The sequence below is a fragment of the Canis lupus genome, chromosome 8, assembly GCF_011100685.1.
Source record: "Canis lupus familiaris isolate Mischka breed German Shepherd chromosome 8, alternate assembly UU_Cfam_GSD_1.0, whole genome shotgun sequence".
NCBI classification, from domain to species: Eukaryota; Metazoa; Chordata; class Mammalia; order Carnivora; family Canidae; genus Canis; species Canis lupus.
In genome coordinates, this window is record NC_049229.1 from 10395271 (window position 1) to 10412367 (window position 17097).

The 17097-nt window shown below is 32.6% G+C and overlaps 1 protein-coding gene across 6 annotated transcripts in view; it reads right to left on the bottom strand.

Annotated features, from left to right (window-relative positions):
• The window catches only part of STRN3 (striatin 3), a 120632-nt gene that overhangs the window by 25973 nt on the left and 77562 nt on the right, over window positions 1-17097 (bottom strand). For 4 of the 6 annotated variants that reach the window (XR_005363099.1, XM_038544400.1, XM_038544401.1 and 1 more), the window contains 3 exons: window positions 12953-13082; window positions 11570-11711; window positions 6421-6531 (listed from right to left, as the gene is read on the bottom strand). Coding sequence is in view for 5 of the 6 variants with exons in the window: in XM_038544400.1 (XP_038400328.1) it covers window positions 6421-6531; window positions 11570-11711; window positions 12953-13082 (383 nt within the window). In the remaining variant the exon portion in view is untranslated. The remainder of the gene's footprint in view (window positions 1-6420; window positions 6532-11569; window positions 11712-12952; window positions 13083-17097) is intronic. The other 2 variants (XM_038544402.1, XM_038544403.1) reach the window with 1 other exon arrangement.

The window sequence follows — 17097 nt, forward strand, 5'->3', positions numbered from 1 at the left end:
TCCCAAATTACGGAGTAACTGAAATTTTTTTTCACACTATAGCCAAACATTAGTCTTTGTGTGACAGATGTGCCAAGTTCAGTAGAAGATGTAAGAATCCTGTTTTAATTCTAGTTGCTCAAAAGCTACTAAAAGATTAAAGCAGGGGATCCCTGGGTGGCTCAGTGGTTAAGCTCCTGCCTTTGGCCCAGGACGTGATCCTGGAGTCCTGGGATAGAGTCCCACATCGGACTCCCTGTGCAGAGCCTGCTTCTCCCTCTGCCTGTGTTCTTTGCCTGCCTCTCTCTCTCTCTCTCTCATGAATAAATAAATAAAATCTTAAAAAAAAAGATTAAAGCAGATTTCATAACCAGATTTAAGTCTTATGTAGCCCCTAGTTCTTAGAATATCTTTCAACTACAAATTTAATGTCTTCATTCTCTATTTAGTGTTTATTTAATATAAATGTAATAAAATGCAATTTCAAATAAAACATCTGAAGCCTAATTAGTAGTAATAAGAAAACTGTAAGCATATTACTATAAAGAATATTACACATATTCAAAATATTCAAGGCTCTAAATGAAAACTCACTAAGCATTTATTAAATAAAATCTGATTCTTAATTATTGTTGGACTTCTAGAAAAAAATACTTTATCTAATTTAACAACAAGATTTTATTTTGGAGGTGAGGGGAGAGGCAGGAAGAGAATCCTAAGCAGACTCCATGTTCAGTGCAGAGCCTGACACGGCCCAGTCTCATGACTCTGAGATCATGACTGGAGCCAAAATCAAGGGTTGTATGCTTAATGGACTAAACCACCCAGGAGCTCCAAGAAAAACTTTTTTTCACTACTCTGAATATATGTCCTCCCTTTGTTAATCAAACCTCATTCTTTTTTTTTTTCTCCAAATTTCATATTCTAAAGCGAAAACAATTGTTAGGCAATCTGGAAAAGATAAGTTTATTTATTTATTTATTTATTTATTTAAAATTTATTTATTTACTTATTCATGATAGACATAGACGGGGGGGGGGGGGGGGGGGGGGAGTGCGATAGAGAGGGAGAGAGAGGCAGAGACCAGGCAGAGGGAGAAGCAGGCTCTATGCCAGGAGCCTGACATGGGACTCAATCCCGGGACTCCAGGATCATGCCCTGGGCCAAAGGCAGGCGCTAAACCGCTGAGGGATCTCAATAAGTTTATTTTAAAATAAGGATTTAGTTTGTATCATGCTTGCTAGATGTGTTCTACATTCTGACTACTGTTCTAATTAAATTAAGCGTTCACACGAAAACTATCGTCTTAAAAATAACATCACAATAATAATAAATAAAAACTAGTTCAGCTACAAAGTGATTCTATAGTTTTAAAAAGTGTACTGATTGAAAGAGTATCAATCTAATACTTTCTGACCCTTCTCAAAATGTCTAAGTTAATATTCAGGGGAGGAAAAAAAAATGAGCTGAAGAACTGAACTGTTTGCTTTAAAAGTGAAATCAGGGGCAGCTGAGTGGTTCAGTCAGTTAAGTGCCAGACTCTTATTCTCAGCTCATGCCTTGATCTCAGGGTCGTGAGTTCAAGCCCTGTGTTGGGGGAGTTCAAACCCCATATGCATCCATGCATACATAAGCTGTGAAAGTAAAGCATGAAATATAAAACCAACTGCATCCCTTTACTATGAGACAATTGCTTTTTGTCTTTGATTTGATGCAAGTGAGAAAATACTTAACTGTTTCATAGACTCTTCAAATTTATACTCTCCTAAACAGAAGCAGCTTAAATATCAAAGATATTTGGGGTGCCTGGGTGGTTCAGTGGGTTAAACATCTGACTCTTGATTTCAGTGCAGGTCACGATCTCAGGGTCATGAGATTGGCTAATAAGCCCAGAGTGGGGCTCAGCACTCAGCACAGAGTCTGCTTGAAATTCTTTCTCGCCCTCTGCCCCTCACCAGGCTCTTGCACGTGATTCTCTCTCGCTTGCTCTCTCAATTAAATAAATAAAATCTTAATAATATCCAAGATATTATACAGTGTGTGCCAAGTTGTTTTTAAAAGCCTACTAAAAGTTATTGCTAAAAAAAGATAATTTTTCCTTAAATGTCAGAATGTCCAATATGCAGATATTTGGACAAAAGTCACACTTGACAAAAATATTACATCTTCTGGTGATGGTTTGTCATCTTGGATCTGGAATAACAAGTGCCAAACATTAATATAAAATAAAAAAAAATAGAAACAATCCAGGGACACTCACTTTCAATTTATTTAAAAATACTGAAAAAGTTGAAAGACTTTCCTTTTCCAATGTATTGACAATCAACTTAAAGGATGCGCAGCAATTTTAGTAACACCAGTAAAGAAGGGAAATGACAATATTCTTCTATACATGGGGAAGACAGAAAAATTAGGACAAATGACAATTATGAGGAAAACTAAGATGAGTTCATTCACTAAGAATTAGAACTGTAAACATATATATTCTCAGAATGTGAATCTTTGAAATGGGAAAAGCTTATAAATCATCTGAAGATATTTAACAATCTAAATTTAATAAGCCTCAATATTAAAGGTAATAAGTAGCACAGGAGTAACAATAAGCCACAGAAGAGTATCTATCAAAAGAAAACATATTACAATCCATAATTTAAACTTTCCACGTTGAAAACCCAAAAAAGTCAAAAATCAAAGGAAGTCTTAAAAAAATTTTAACTCCTTTCCTCATATTCTAAATAAAGATTTCACATTTGAGATGGGATTTTTGTTACTGCTTTACACGTTTTTATTTAGGTATAAAATACAGCAAAATGGAGACCATCAAAAACTTTTTTAGAAAATTCCTACCAGACCAAAATTTTAACATAACAAGAAATATAGAACCTTCCCTTGACTCCCTTCCCCAATTACAGAACCCTCAGAAATTATTAAGAATAAAAGAAAACGGAGTTATAGGTCAGATAACTACTACATTTTTTAATTTCCTGATTTTCATCATTGTACTGTAGTCACTTGCTAAACCATTTAAGGAACAATACATCTACAACCTACTCATTTTCTGAACTGTCCAAAATATTAAATGTATATATTTACAGAGAGAGAAATAAATTAAGCAAATGTGGTCAAATGTTGACAACTAGGGAACCTGGGTGAAAATGACATGGAATGCTTTGTACTATTCTTGCAATAGTACTTTTCCTTAAGTATGAAATTACGTCCAAATATAAAGTTAAAAAGAAAAGGAAACAACATTTTTGAAGCCTGAGAACAAAGTAACTGCATCAAGTCTCTTTAGTTTCATGGTCTTTACTTATAGAAGTATTAATAAAGGATAGCTTCTAAATAAATGTCACTTAGTACAAAATTAATACTGAATTGTATCTACAATCCAAGGCAAAGGTCACATTTAAGTATTTTTCTTTTGCCTCAGGTGGAAAAAAAGAAGGAAGAAGTGAAGTAAACAAATTAGAAGACAACCAACAGTTTATTAGCTCTGGATTTCAGAATTCTTTCCATTTAAGAATCAAATCATGGTTGAGTTTTTACAAAATTAAAAAGCTGATACTCTCACCACTTTTTTCTTTCCATTAAAAAGAAAGGCATTTAGGTTGGATTACATCTACTGAATCTATATGATAAAATTAGCAAATAATTTTCTTCCAAGAATCTAGAAAAAAATCTGTAGAAAAGTGATTCAGTGGGTATAATTCATTCACATTTTGGAATAAAGAAATCAAAAGACTACAGTTTATGAATTATTCTATCTTGTACAAAACTATATTCTGATTAAAGTATCAGAATAAAACCCAAAAAAGACAGCTAATAAGAATAAGAAAATTCATGATTTATACTTTTCATGTAAAACTATATCTTTGCTAATTAATATGATGATTTACCTAAATTAAGACATTAGAAGTTATGATCCAACAACTTAAAAATACAATTTTTTATGTCCTTAAAGTTTTGTCTTCATATCAGGGAATCAGAGCCAACATGTTCATAGTGAATTTGATATATGTAACAGCAAAAGGGTTTTACTTAAATTTACAAAGCAAGTGCGAAAAGAAACACATTATGTCCCATTTCATTCCTGAGACATTTTGTTGGAAACCTCATCTTTATATATATAGGTAACCTTAAAGACACTGACATTGGTAGAAACAATCTAAAGGTCTAATTAACGGAGGCCAGGTTAAACCTACAAACTGCAAAACTATGTAACCATCAAAGTTATATCTTATTCAGGTGACAGTGAAACATTAAGAAAAAAGGAATTTAAAGTAACGGATATTTTTGTTAAAAAAATTAAAAATAAGGTTTATATATAAAGACAACACTTAAAAAAGATATATGTAAAATATTAATCCCTAAGTATTAAGACCATGGGTGTTTTTCACTTTTTGGTTCTATATAATACATTTCTTATACTGAGTAACAAGAATATATTATTTTTATGGTTATATAAACAAAGTCTCTTTCAAAAAACAGACATAAAACCAAAATTAAAACAATCTGGCTAAATAATACAGTACATATCTAGATAATGAAACAGTACTGAGACATGAGAGCCTCAGGCATGGCTCTGTGGGCCTCAGCTCCTAATTTATATAACAGCAATTCCTTTTTGTCCACCTCACAAAGCTCTCCAATCCTTATATTTAAAAACAAGGTAGTTTGGTTAAAAAAAAAAAACAAACCTGAAAACATGTTAAACAGAGGAATACTTATTGACATGAAATTATGTCTTCTTTGAAGTGTCAGTTTTTTCGTTATTTAGTTATTTAGATAGGCAAATAACAAAACTGTTCATACTAAGGTTCTATTTCTTAAAAGTTATTTAAAATTTTACAGGGGTTTTGAATTTTAGTTTCAGTTCATTTGCTTTAGTATTTCTTAAACAAGCGAGTATAACACTTTTTAGAAACATTTAAAACCTACAACTAAAAAAGACCTTAAATTGGCTTATATCTTCTTTTCTAAACCTCAAAAAGGTATAGATTTAATCATATTGGGGGGGAGGGGAATGTGGTATTTGTATTTTAAATTAAAGCAACATTATCTAACATTTTCTAAATAAATCTTCAGCAAATGAGTCAATTCATGAATAACATACGTAAGTAATCTAGTATTACTGGATAAATAAATTAATTCATTTCATTAAAAAGACCTAAATCCTAAAATTCTAATGTTGTCATGTCTATATTCAATAGTCAATCATGCGAAACTACTTTTATATTAAACATGCATGAGTTATATAGGTAAATGATGTTAGAGCTGAACACAGCCCCTGCCCAGTACTAAATGTTTTTAAATACAATAAGCAATTCATTGTACAATCTGAAACTTCTTAGAGAACAGTTTTTCATTCACATGCATAGCAAATTGGTATAATGTTATAAAGGAAAACTGTGTAACAAGTCCCCTAAATTCCCCTCATTAGCTTCTACAATAAATTAAACCATTTAAAATGAGTTTTACTGAAAAAAAAAAAAGTACACCCATTTCCATTACACCTGCCATTTTATAAGCTAATTTATCTGTCACCAGAAAAAGAAATATGGAAAGAATGCCTACAAGGTTTTAGCCTTTGCCATCACTCTGTCCTTGACATAGTCAAAAAAGTGAGACTAGCAACAACCAATGGCCAGTTCAAAATAAAGTTTCCCCAAAGTAAATTTCAAGTTTCTTCATTTAATATTCAAAGGTCTGAAGATGCTTTTCATGTGGCTGTTTTTAAAGTTTGATTCACAAAACAGAAATGAATCCTATCTCTGAGAAGTGCTATAGCTAAATTTATACTTTTATACTACACTGGTCAGATACAACATAGTGAAAAATATTATGAAAAAAAGTTATTCAGCTAGACACCAAACAAACCTTACTGCTATGATTACCCTTTCGTCTAGCCTTCCACCAGAGTAATCAAGAAAATACTACCCAGGAGAGATTTTTCTGCTGCCCTCCTGGTTTGCTGTTGGATTAAGTTCACTAACGATGGAAAGAGCTTTTGTAGTCACTATATTTAAGTATTCCCAAACTAAGAAATGTAACCTGGATAGTAGATGGTTATAGCTCTAACACCCTACTTAATCAAAACTAAGGAAATTTATGCTTTCTTCCTTTTGAACAAATTTATTTTACTTTTAATTCCAAGACCAATATTCCTTACAATTTGGTAAACTTTTAAAATAAAATTAAAAAACCTCCCTTAAAATCTTTCCTTCATCCTTATCAACATTATTTAAAATGGTTTTTCACTTGATTAATAACACATCTAAATTATAATCAAATAAATTTCAATTATACAACAAAGTTTAGAGTTAGTTGCCCCCTTTATGAAACCAAAAAAAAAAAAAAAAAGGTACACACAAAAAACAAGAGTTGAAGAATTTTTTTTCTCAAAGATTGGTATACAAAAATTATAATAGAATCTGCACTTACTCTTCACCCCTTTCTTCCCCTTTCGTTCCTTCTTGTACTGTTCCTTCAGTTTACTTATTAGTCCCTGGTCTACATCCCAAACCTCAGTAGGTGGGGAGAGGTCATCTTTATCTACATGCAGCATATTATTAAAAGAAAAAAAATCAGCAGTTGGCAATGCAAGCTGTTGGCAGTAAACTGTTATAGCTTTACATAATCATAATAAAAATGTATAACAGCATATACCCAAAATACTTTAAAGGTGCAGTTTCAGTTTTGGTATTCACAACTCAAATTCTAAATGCCCATCTCATAAGTTTCTAAACAGTTAATACTAACAGTTAAATGGTACTTCATTTCTATGAATCACAAATTTGAGGGTTATTATTCTTTCAATGACTAATATTCAACGGACTGACATTAGAAAACTAATGTTATACAAAATAGATCACTGCATCTTTATAAAAATGTTCATAAAAATTATTCAGCCAGCATCATAAAAGCAAATGAATGAATTACATGCGAACTACTCATAAGAGTGCAAGCTGGAAAGGTCAGTGCCATTTTATTGATGAAAATATTCATGCACCTTCTGTCACACTGTTTCTGCATGCACGGGATAACTATACTAATGGAGAGGCATTCTAGTCCAATATAATACATACATATAATTCCAAAATACAATGTCTCCAATAATACATACAAAGCATTCAGAGAATCCCACCTCGGCCCCCACCCCACCCAAATAGTTCAACATCTCATTACCTTCTTCCATTGGTCTACAACTAAGATTAGCAAAAAAAAAAAAACAAAAACAAAAAAAACAAAAAAACAAAACTCAAATTCCACTGAAGAATTTTTTGAGTTGATTTTTTTTAGGGTAAGATGAAAGCAGTGACAAGCATGGAGAAGTGAAAACATACATTGCTGTACATCTGCTAAAGATGAAACTTCAGCTATTTGAGCTGAATAACAAATCTATATTTATTTTAAGTAAATACTTGTGCCTGGAAAAATTTTACTCTCTAGTAAACTAGAAGAAAAACAATATTAAAACAAAGCAGAATAAAAATAAGTCTATTAGAATTACTTTAAGTATTAAGGGTTTTCTCTTCATTTGTTTAGTTTTAAAACAGCCATATTATTAGAAAGTTTAACATTCTATCATAGAGCAACAAACTAGGAGTTTCTATAACCATCCTACTAAAGAAAAACTATACCAAAACATATAGGCTAAGTTGATCAACAGGCTGACAGAATAGTAAGATTTTAGGAAAAACATACTTGCTAAATTTTTGATAACTCATTATATTCTACATCACAACTCTCAAAAAACTGCCTAGGCCTCACTGGCCTAATCCATACAGTGAATAGAAAAAAAGCCACCACCACCCCTTAAAGATTGCTATATGTAGTAAAAATAAGAAATCTTCATATTTGAATGTCATGTAGAAATTCACTTACTGTAACTTGAGCCTTTTTCTACTGTGTTATAACTTTCTCCCCTATGGGTGTACCTATGATCTTATGATCTTAGCAGTTAATATATAAAAAGCTAAATTCAAAGCTTTTAAGTCAATTTACCAACTTGAATTACTTAAAACTAGGTTGCTCAAAATTGAAATTTATACATAAGATTATCTGTCAAATCTGCAAATTTTAATACTGTTTGTAATACTGTGGTAATACTGATTTAAAGACAAAATTCACTTTTTGTGTACTCTAGTCATGAAGTTTATTGAAAACTGCTGTACCAGAAATTATTCTGTGAACTCCATGAATACTCACAAAAAGAGATTTAAAGAATTAATCATTTGTATTCATCTTAATAAAGCTAGCAATTATTTTTAAAGGTGAGCACTTAAACCAAATTAACACATTTTTAAACCTATAGAAAGAAAGAAAGAAAAAAGCTTAAGTGGTGTAAACTTTACACAGGTAATATCATAGGACAGAAGACTGTAGTAAGATAGTCAAATAGTTTTTTAAGAGACCTCTGAAAAAAAATAAAGCTGTGAGTAACTCTAATTCAAGTAACAAAGGGTACTGGAGTGAAAAAGCAAAAGGAATGAAAAGGATAAGCCTAAGGAAAAAAACAAGTATTACTTGCAAGATAACCTAAAGTCTAGAAAACAAAGGTTAACTCAAAGCAGTGCAAAGAACAGGTTGGTGAATGCATATGTGCACAAAAAACATCCTGAAACTTGCCTGGTAATAACAGTTGGTTTGATATTGCTTATAAGAAATAGTTAAGAGCAAAAGGGAAGAGGCAGCATAATCTTCTACATATTAATTCTGTTTTATAAAAATCTAGGGGGGAAAAAATACCAAGAAATGAGGTTGAATCAGTTAGGGGAACTTTGTTTAAAAGAAAGCACAAATATGCATGCACAAAAAAATGACCCTTAACAACTCAAAACCACAAAAACATAAAACTCTACTATGGTAATTCTAACTATCAAAGCAGAGGAATTATATAATCTACTTAATGTAGTATAAAAATGTAACTAACCTCACTTTATGCAAATATTTAGTACTTTATCCATTATACTTAAATACAAATATTCAGATACTAATTACATTTTATAGTTCTATAAATTTCTACAAATCAGTTTCAAAGTAGAAGAGAAAATAATCAAATATGTTCAAAATGCCAAGTCTCCATGAGAGAAAGAGCAAAATTAGAAATGTTGACTAATATTTTTTATTATGAGAACTAAAAACTACCAAAATTAAACTCACACTACCTAATATAGATAACAGAAGAAAATAGGATTTAAAAGCTTCCTAAATAGTAGTGGCTTTATAGGATAAAGTATTCAAAATTAGATATATTTGAGCAGCTTTCTAATATTACAGAATATGAAATAACAGATTATCCATTGTGGGTGAGTACTGGGATAGGTTTCATTAGGATACATTAGTTATTAAAAAAAAAAAAAACAAAAGTCTTACTCCGTAACTTAGATCTCAAAAACCGCCACCTTCCCATTTGTAAATAAATTCAAATTTAAGCAAATGAGTTAAATAAAGGTGTGTTTGTATATCCATCCTCTTTGTTTTGGAAAAACTGAATATAGCACTGTTGAATAGAAATGAAAAATTCAGAAACACTGCATAGATCTTTGACACTTTTCATTTGTGAAGGAAAGAAACTGCCTAAACAATTTTGTTCTTTTCCTCCTTTAGGAAACTTAAAATGCTTTAAAGTTCAGTCTCATCTATAAGGAAAAGACTTTCAGTTACTTCCATTTACACAAAGAGAATCAGGTCACTCTCAAATAGTAAAAGCAAGTATTTTACAGTTATCATTCACTATTTAGGCCTGCTTTTGAAACTGCTCAAGAGCTAAAAGTCTTTGGACAGAAGGAACAATTGACTGCACACAATATGTATTTCATAATTAAAGAAATAATGCCGTTTTATATAAATTAAATTCCTGAAATTTTTGTATATTCTTCTAGCAGTTAAACTTCCAGCAATTTTAGGCAAAGCAAGTGGGAAGTGTGCCAAGATTTAGCTATAGAGGTATTTGAAAACTACTGTGATTTTCTTTGGTGAAAATAATCTAAGTATTCATCAGTAAAGCCCCAATTAAATAATAGAACATACTGACAGAATATCAGGAAGCTATGAAGCTATTAAAAATGCTGTTACAGAAGATTAGGTGAAAAGGGTAGGTTATAATTTGGCACTCAGCAAAATCTTTTGTTAAGTAAAGATAGATACTCATGTATGTTAACCATGATTCTCTTTACATAGTGGCATTATAGATTATTTTTAATTTCTTCTTCACAGGTATATGTGGGTTCTAAACCTCCTAAAATGCATGAGTTATGAAATAATTATATATTTATATAATTTAAATGTACTTATGTAATTATAAAATAACCTGAAAAAAGACAGTACTTTAGAAACTACTGGGGAAAAAAATTAGATATTTCCAACATTGAATGAGTTGCATAAAGAAGCTTAAAGAAAACTTTGATATTTTTATTAAAGTGTCTCCTGAGCAAGGCTAATTCTTAAGAAAAGTAAACTAGAATATAGCCATTTTCAAATAGTAAGTACAAAAAGGTATATTCCAAGTCTAGAAAGCAATTCTGAAGCTTTTTCCTATTTTCCATGAATGTGCCTCTTCTCTTTCCACTTAGAAGAGATTAAGTAAAAGTCTGAAACAATGCTTAAGAATTATAATCAATAAGAAAGCTGGTAACAAAATTCAGATTTTTAAGTACTTGAATTGTTATCAGGATAATAAATAATTTTATCACCTATTAGGTTTTGTTTCTCTTTCTATTAGCAAATTCAGTTTCAATACACGAATGAGGCATTTTTAAATAACATATGATCCTCATCACCAAAGTAGTTTTTAAGAAGCTAATGATAATTCCTTTTGTGAGTAACTAAGCAACTTTGGTGTTTCTTTGAAAGATGCATTAAGGTACAATTTATTAACCTTCTCCAATAAAGCTCTGTAATATAGTGTGAGTTCTACCTGCCAGATAACGTGCTGGTATTAAAAGCTAACTGAACAACAGAGTGGACCTCAGCTACTATCATAATATAATTATTATACTTTTATTTTTTAAATGGTTTTTAACACTGTATAAATACAACTGTTTTATTTTAGTTATGGGTGGATTATTATTAGCATTATGCGTCATTTCTAAAGGCTAGGCCCTGACATATACATCCTAAATATTATATGAATAAAGCTTAATACCCTCACTAAACATTGTTCAATGTAAAGCTCTAATTTAGGATTAGGAGCTCTATTACTTTCTAGCAATAAGTCAGGCAACATCATACGGGCATAATGGAAGAGTTAAATCTTTAAACCTAGATTTATTATCAAATTAAATGATGGGAATGTTTAAAACTACACACTTTTTTTAAATGTAAGAAGAAAGAAATTGGATTTCTTTCAACTTTAAATCAAAATAAATTTCAGAAGTCAAAATCCACCAAAAGACATACATCAAACAATAGTTTTGTCACAAATCTAAATAAATTGTTGCAAAATACCCTGAAATTATTAACACCACTTCCCCTTGCTCTTGTTTAACTGCCACCACACATTCAAATACTCACATTCCACATATAATACTTAATAGCAATGCATTTTTAAAAGCTATTCTCCCACCCCCACATTTCTTTATCACCTTACCCCATTCTGTGCCATCTCCTGAACTCCGTGCTTCTCCAGCTCCTTCACCATCCTCAGCAGTCACTAAAAAATCAAATTCTTTCAGTGCTTCCTCAGTATCAGGATCATCTGTTAGGTCAGCAGCTAAACCTTCATTACCTATCTGTAAATGGAACATAAGCCAAGAATTACTTTTATCCTAGATTTTAAAGGGATCCTTTATATGTTTTCAGACAATTATCTTTATATTTGCACTCCCATTTTTACATTACTTACATATACAAAATTTTAGATTTTTCTACTTATTTCACCAATCCCAAATTACACTCTATATAAATGGTTCTTAACAGTGTCATGTGAAGATTACTGTAAGATGTGATGCAAGTAATGTGGTAGTAAAAAATGGTTAAGATACTATACTAATAAAAAATTAAGTTCTTTAATTATCATAGATTCACAATTACCCCTATTTATAGGCCTTTTCACTCACATTCTGGTACATTGTGTTAAACTGACTTCACTCACTGAGAACTGCATATGCAGTTAATAATTCACAAGGATATGGCATAGCTAATAAGGATTTTAACTGATCTTAAGTTAGTAGCTGTGATAATAACAGTGCTTTGCCTCCCAGGGGGAAAAAAAAAAAAGAGAGAGAGATGGATCAAAATCTCCATTCACCCATGCTACACACATGAAATGTGACAGAACACTGAAAACTGTTTTATAGCCTAGAAACTTTTCTTGACGAACAAGAACATTATTATAACATCCCAAGGAACAAAAACTTAACCTATGCACTCTTTTTAAAATACTTAAAATACTACACACTTTTTAAAATACTTGAAATACTATACACTACCATGATAATTCATAAATGGATCATCTAATCTGTGTATACTTTTATAACTAACCTACATCACTGATAAAATAGATAATCCAGTTTCTTAGGTTATGAACAGAAGTACATTTTTATTAATCCTTACCAAGAATGTGGACACATACATTTACAATCCACAGTTTACTCCCTCACCCAGAGTGGGAGTATCCCCATTGCAGCTTCACTTTATTACCTGTTTACTGAACATGAAGAGACAGACTTCAGCAGTAATTCTTAATTGTAGCAGGAGTGGAGAAGGGGTTCTGTTTTTTTTGTTTTTTTTTTTAAGTTTCAAATCACCAGACTAGTTCTATAAAAACCCCTTTTTGCTCTTTAGTGAATGATACAGCAAATAATAATTTCTACTATATGTGGATAATAATAACTGATAATACATAAAACTTTCAAGTGAGATGATAAAAAATAATCACTCTCAATGTAACTTAAGATATCTTGAAAATTTCTATTCCAAATACATGTGTATATTTGTTTTAGCTAATAAAAATTAAAACTTGAGTTCCTACTTTGTGTTTATTCAACCGATGTTTATCTTTTCCTTCTGGGATGCCTTCAATCATGTCATTTTCCTCTTCTTCATCACTGTCATCAGCATTTTCTAAAAAATTGAATGTCTCCAGAACATCACCAGAGGGCCTGTCAAAAGGGAAAAAGATGAATCCAAATATTCTAATAGTTAATTCTAACATTTCTTTCCGGTTCATATTTTAAAACAATACTTGAAAGTAGTATAGAGATTCCAATGACAATCTATTTATAATGCATTACCTAAGTATTTTATCCAAGAAAAGAATATTATGAAGAATATTTATGTTTTCTGAATAAAGTAAAAGTGATTGTTCCATTAAGTTTCTCCAATATTACTGACCAAAATACTTCGAGTAATTACTGTGTCAAAATCTTATAACAGACATTCAAATATGGTATTACATCTCAAAATGAAGCTATCATAAGCAAGAAACAAAAGCTTAGCATTTCTTATAGTTCTACAATCTCTTACAGCTTGGCCCAAATGTCTGAAGACTAAAATCTGCCCAGATTTAAAGTGGTGGGGTAAATCAGATATAAATATTCCAATAAACTTCACAGATTTTCTCACAGGATTCTTAATATACTAAAAAAATACTTCCAAGTCTCTCAAAACCATTCATTTAATAGGTAATAAAGTTATCTATTTTTATCTACCTATGAAGTCACTTTTTAAACTATAATCTACGTTCCCACTATATACAAATAAGAGGTTTTGAAATAGCTGTTTAAATGTCTAGTGACAAAAGAGAACAGGGGATCCTTGGGTAGCTCAGCAGTTTAGCGCCTGCCTTCGGCCCAGGGCATGATCCTGGAGTCCCGGGATCTAGTCCCACATTGGGCTCCCTGCATGGAGCCTGCTTCTCCCTCTGCCTGTGTCTCTGCCTCTCTCTCTCTCTCTGTGTCTCTCATGAATAAAAAAATAAAATCTTAAAAAACAAGAGAACAGTGGCAATTTCAGCCCAACACAGACTCTCACAATAAGTCTCTCTGCTCTTCCATTAACTAGATGATGGAATTTGGCCAAGTCACTTAGACCTTTTATCCTCAATTTCTTTACCTATAAACTGTTTGGGTTGAACTAGATCTTTTGGTACCAAAAAGAATAACAATCTAAAATTTGGAGCTTTCTCACCTCCCTGATTGTTTCTAAGGACACAATACAATTCAAATTCAGACTTTTTTTTTTTTTAAGCGAGGGGAGGGAGGGGCAGAGGGAGAGGGAAAGAGAGAATCTTAAGCAGGCTCCATGTCCAGTGAGGAACCCACCCCAATACAAGACTCAATTTCAGGACCCTGAGATCATGACCTGAGCAGAAATCAACAGAATACGTAGGCTCCTGGGTGGCTCATTTCACCCAGAGTCAGTGTCTGACTCTGGTATCAGCTTGGGTCATGATCTCAGGGTGGTGAGATCGAGCCCTGAGTCAGACTCCACATTAGTGTGGAATCTGTTTGGGATTCTCCCGTTCCCCCCCCCCCTCCCCCCGTGCATACGTGCTCTTGCTTTCTCTCTCAAATAAAATAAAATCTTACTAAAAAAAACAAACAAAAAAAGTCAGATGCTTAACTAAGCCACCCAGGCACCCCAATTCAGACTATTTTTTAACATAGCATAGGATTTTAATAGGTCTACTATACTCTGCCTAATCCAGCTCATTGTTTAAGGACCTGCATCAAAATGGAATGTACAAAGAGATGATTTTCCCAAATACAAATTACCACAACAACACAATGCACATTTTCCAGCTCAACATTTATAATATGTAATAACATCTGGGGATTAAAAGACTGGGCAGCCCGGATGGCTCAGCAGTTTAACGCCTGCCTTCAGCCCAGGGCATGATCCTGGAGTCCTGGGATCGAGTTCTACGTCAGGCTCCCTGCATGGAGCCTGCTTCTCCCTCTGCCTCTGTCTCTGCCCGCCCCCCCTCTCTGAGTCTCTCATGAATGAATGAATGAATAAATAGACAAAGATAATTGACAAAATTGGTACACTAATGACAGAAAAATAGAAAATAGTACATATAAGACATGATAATTCTGTTCTGAACTTCCACAAATAAAGTAGTGCTGTCCCTTGGCTAGAAATGTCTCTCTCTAAAGTGAAACTCATGTTTTAGGTTTTAAAATTTGTATTTAATCACAGCAATACACATGGATGGCTTTAAAAAACAAATAGAATACAATCCCTAAAAGACAATGATTCAGACATCCCAAAATTAAAGACTTTGTTCTTTGAAAGACACTGTTAACAGAATTTAAAGAAAAGCCTATGAATTGGGAGAGAATATTTGCAAGTCACATATTTGATGAAGATAACCTGTATTCAGAACATATAAAGAACACTTAAAGGGCTAACAATTAACAAAAAAATAAAAAATGGCAACATTATTCATACACTGTATCAAAAGATATGTGGATGGTATAAACTGATGCTCAACATCATTAGTCTTTAAAAAAATGAAAATTAAAGCCACCATGGATTATTAAAGGTCTGAGACTTTACCCTTTTTTCATGCTAACAGGCTGTTTCTTTTGAGATGCTTCTTTTTAGCACTCATGATGATGGCCTTTGTATGGATTTTTAAAAATAATTTTATAATGAATGAATTTTTATAATGAATAAAGAATTCTTTTAATCTAGAAACATCCTTGGAAATTAACATTCTGTAAATGTATTTCAGAAAATTTTCTTTTATTGCTAATTTAATAATCTTTTCAAGACCATTTTGCCTGTTCTCTCTGAAACTCCTCACAGATGCTGGCCCTGCTGAACTGATTTTTGAATGTTCCTATCTTTTCAGTCCAATTTCCTCTTTTGTCCTTTGGTGGTGGGGGATGATTTTTCAACAGATTTTCCAACTGTTACATGGAAATTATTTCTATCACACCTTTTAATTTCTAACAGTACCTTTTTGATCTCTGATTGAACCTTTTAGAGCTTTTTAAATTTAAATTCAATTATCATATAGTGTATTATTAGTTTCAGAGGTAGAGTTCAGTGATTCATCAATCTTATATAATACCCAGTGCTCATTACATCACGTGCCCATCCTCCTTAATGTCTAACATTAAATAATATCCTATTTGTTTTGTAGAGGTATTATCTTCTCTCAGTCTTTTCAGAAGAGTCATTACAGTTTTGAAAAATCTTCTCCTGGGATCCCTGGGTGGCTCAGTGGTTTAGTGTCTGCCTTTGGCCCAGGGCGCGATCCTAGAGTACCGGGATCGAGTCCCACGTCGGGCTCCCGGCATGGAGCCTGCTTCTCCCTCCTCCTGTGTCTCTGCCTCTCTCTCTCTCTCTGTCTATCATAAATAAATAAATCTTAAAAAAAAAAAAAAAAAAAGAAAGAAAGAAAAATCTTCTCCCTATTTTCTCTGAGTTCTTTTTTGCCCCCTTGGTTCCTTGGTCACTAATTTCCATATTAAAGTCTTTTCTAAAATGTTCACCTTTAGAATGGAGCACTAAAAAGCTAACTGTATGCATGGGTGAGGCTTGCCAAGCAGCTGACTTCACTTCTGCATGACAGGACAGAGGCTCATCATTTTGCTGGCAGATCCCTATTGTCAGTATTATTAAGTCTTTTCTATTTTATGTGATAAATTTCAATATCCTAAGACCCACTGCCAATATACCAGAAGCCAAATACTAGAAGAAAACAGAGGATCTCACTGCTCAGCTGGAGATTTAGAAATTCTTCCAGTTTCCAGTTAAGTAGATTCTATCTACTTAACTTCTATTAAGTAGAGTTGCTTTAGTTCTTAAGAAATCAGAAATCATGGTTCAACTTCACTAGAAAATATACCACCATAGGGCAGCCCAGGTGGCTCAGTGGTCTAGCGCTGCCTTTGGCCCAGGGCCTGATCCTGGAGACCCGGGATCAAATTCCACGTCGGGCTCCCCGCATGGAGCCTGCTTCTCCCTCTGCCTCTCATGAATAAATAAATAAAATCTTAAGAAAATATACCACGATAGGTAGAGGGGTGTTCAGCTTGCTACACAGGATAAAAGGGGAGATCAAAATAAAATAAAATAAAATAAAATAAAAGGGGAGATCTGAGATATTATCTACCTCTTACATCCACTTTAAACCAATACTCCTATCATAACCCCCTCTAA